This window comes from Sceloporus undulatus, unplaced genomic scaffold, assembly GCF_019175285.1.
Source record: "Sceloporus undulatus isolate JIND9_A2432 ecotype Alabama unplaced genomic scaffold, SceUnd_v1.1 scaffold_14475, whole genome shotgun sequence".
NCBI lineage: Eukaryota > Metazoa > Chordata > Lepidosauria > Squamata > Phrynosomatidae > Sceloporus > Sceloporus undulatus.
Genome location: NW_024817392.1, coordinates 1 through 2,091, shown reverse-complemented (window position 1 = coordinate 2,091; position 2,091 = coordinate 1). Strand labels below are relative to the sequence as shown.

At 43.0% G+C, this 2,091-nt stretch overlaps 1 gene segment (V, D, J or C); it reads left to right on the top strand.

The window, feature by feature from the left end:
* Positions 1–5: 5 nt before the first annotated feature.
* LOC121918507 lies at positions 6–520 on the top strand (the record flags this gene model as incomplete). The annotated part of the segment is given in 2 exon segments: positions 6–109; positions 192–520. Coding segments are annotated over 2 exon segments (393 nt in total), but the record flags the coding sequence as incomplete, so codon positions are not given.
* Between the last annotated feature and the right edge of the window lie 1,571 nt (positions 521–2,091).

Genomic DNA, 2,091 nt, shown 5'->3' with positions numbered 1-2,091 from the left:
AAGAAGGCATCTGTTTCATATTTTCTTTTCAGAGGAAATAATTGAATGAGCAGCATTATCATCATGTTACAAATCTATTTGGTTTGGCTTGCCTTGGCTCTCATTGAAGGTAAGTTCAGGGGCATGCTGTTTCTTCTGAGTCCCAGCAAATGTTAAGGTTTGACCAATGTGCTTCCTTTCTCTCCTTCTAGAGTCCAGTGGGCAGATTGCGGTCACTCAGACACCAGCCTTTTTACAGACAAATCCTGGGGACACAGCCACCATTCAGTGCAGCACTTCTTCTTCAGTCAGCTCTTATATGAACTTCTATCAGATGAAACCGGGAGAAAAACCCAAGCTGCTTATTTATAGAGCTTCAAACCGTTTTGAGCAGACCCCCGATCGCTTCACTGGCAGTGGCAGTGGCACTGGCTACACATTCAATATCAATGGTGTCCATCCTGAGGATGAAGCGGAGTATTACTGTGGCCAAAGCTGGAGCACACCTTTACACAGTGATACATCTCAGCACAAAAACCTAGTTAGTGATATAAGACAGAATGTATTGTGGAAGATTTCTCTTCCTGTATTTGAACAGAGTGCAGATGGCTAGAGGCAGAGCAAACAACATCTAGTTTCCAACTATCAATTCCTTAGTACACCTTCCAAGCACACCTAAGAAATGCTGATCATTAACTAAAGAGCTAGTATCTTGTCTTGTTGAGAAGAGGTGGGTGCTGCTGCACTTGGTCCAATGCTACAAGGACCAAGAGCACAACAAGAGGTTAAAAGCACATTACTTAGGCAAGAAAGTGGGTTGTAAGTGTCTTTGGGTTTCAGACAGATGAGGGCAAATCTCCTTGCTAGCTTGGAAATAACGTTTTTGTGCATGCTGGAAACTGTCATTTCCACAAGGCCATAGACACACATGCTCCAGAGAAGGAAGAGAAACCGAGGAAGAAAATCCTCTTTGCCCCAGAAGCTGTTTCAGAGGAAGGCAGGTTTGCAAACTCCCTTAAAAACCACACACAAACACACACACACACACACGAGAGAAAGAGGATGGGGCTGGTACATAAACTTGCCTGATTTCAGTGTGGGGTAAACCTCCCAGATGCCCTCCTTTTCTAGGGTATATCCTCCATTTCTCCCTCCTGTACAGGAAGAATTCCCAAACGTCCTTTCTCTCTGCCTTCTCCCACCAGATGTTCCCTTAATGATAGGCTTCAAGAGGAGGAGAGCAGCTGCGCGAGGGGAAAAGGTGTGTATCCCTTTAAGAACAAGGCTTTCTCACTCTTTCTGGCACAGCAAGGAACCCTGGGAAATCTGGGAACAGGGAGCATCCAGGACTTGGTTTTCAGATGGCTGCTATTACATGAAGATAGCGAATTCGTGAATGAACTGGACATCGAAACACAGAAATACTTATTTCCGGATTCACCACTTTCTTTTCTGGATTCTCACCCGTTTGCACGTGGCATCATGTGAAAAGCAATTGCAAAACTGTCCCTAATGCCCTGGATGACCCTCCATTGGGACCAGTTCAACCTTTCAGTTTTCCCCATGTGAAAAAGTCAATAGTCCAGCATTCAAATAGTCCAGGCTGGAATAAGGTTTACTCTAAGCGAAGGTTCAGAGGATTGTATCTTATCTCTTCCTCTTAAATTTTAATTTTAATCTTAAATTTTGAACCTCAAGGTAAACTGGGTGCTATCCACCCCCCAAAACCATACATTGTTACCCATAGGGATTAGAATGAGTGACAGCAAGAATAGGTAGCAAAGTAGATTTGGCGCTTTACGCTCCATAGCCACAGTAGATGAGTAATGCAACCCTGACAAAATATAATAGCTTCCAATACTTATTGCTATAAGTGTGATAGAAAACAACAAGCAGTAATTCCAATATGAACCATTTTTTTGGGGGGGGGTCTTCATACAACGTACAACTGAAAAATGTCCCTTGATAAATTCCATACAATATTTAAGTTGGGGATCAGATAGAGAGTGGATATGGAGAAGCACAGAAGAAAAGCTATTTTGCTGGAAAAGAGCTGAATCTGAGACAGTGTGGTTTATTGCCCAAGAAATATGCTGATCTGGAATGAATGAA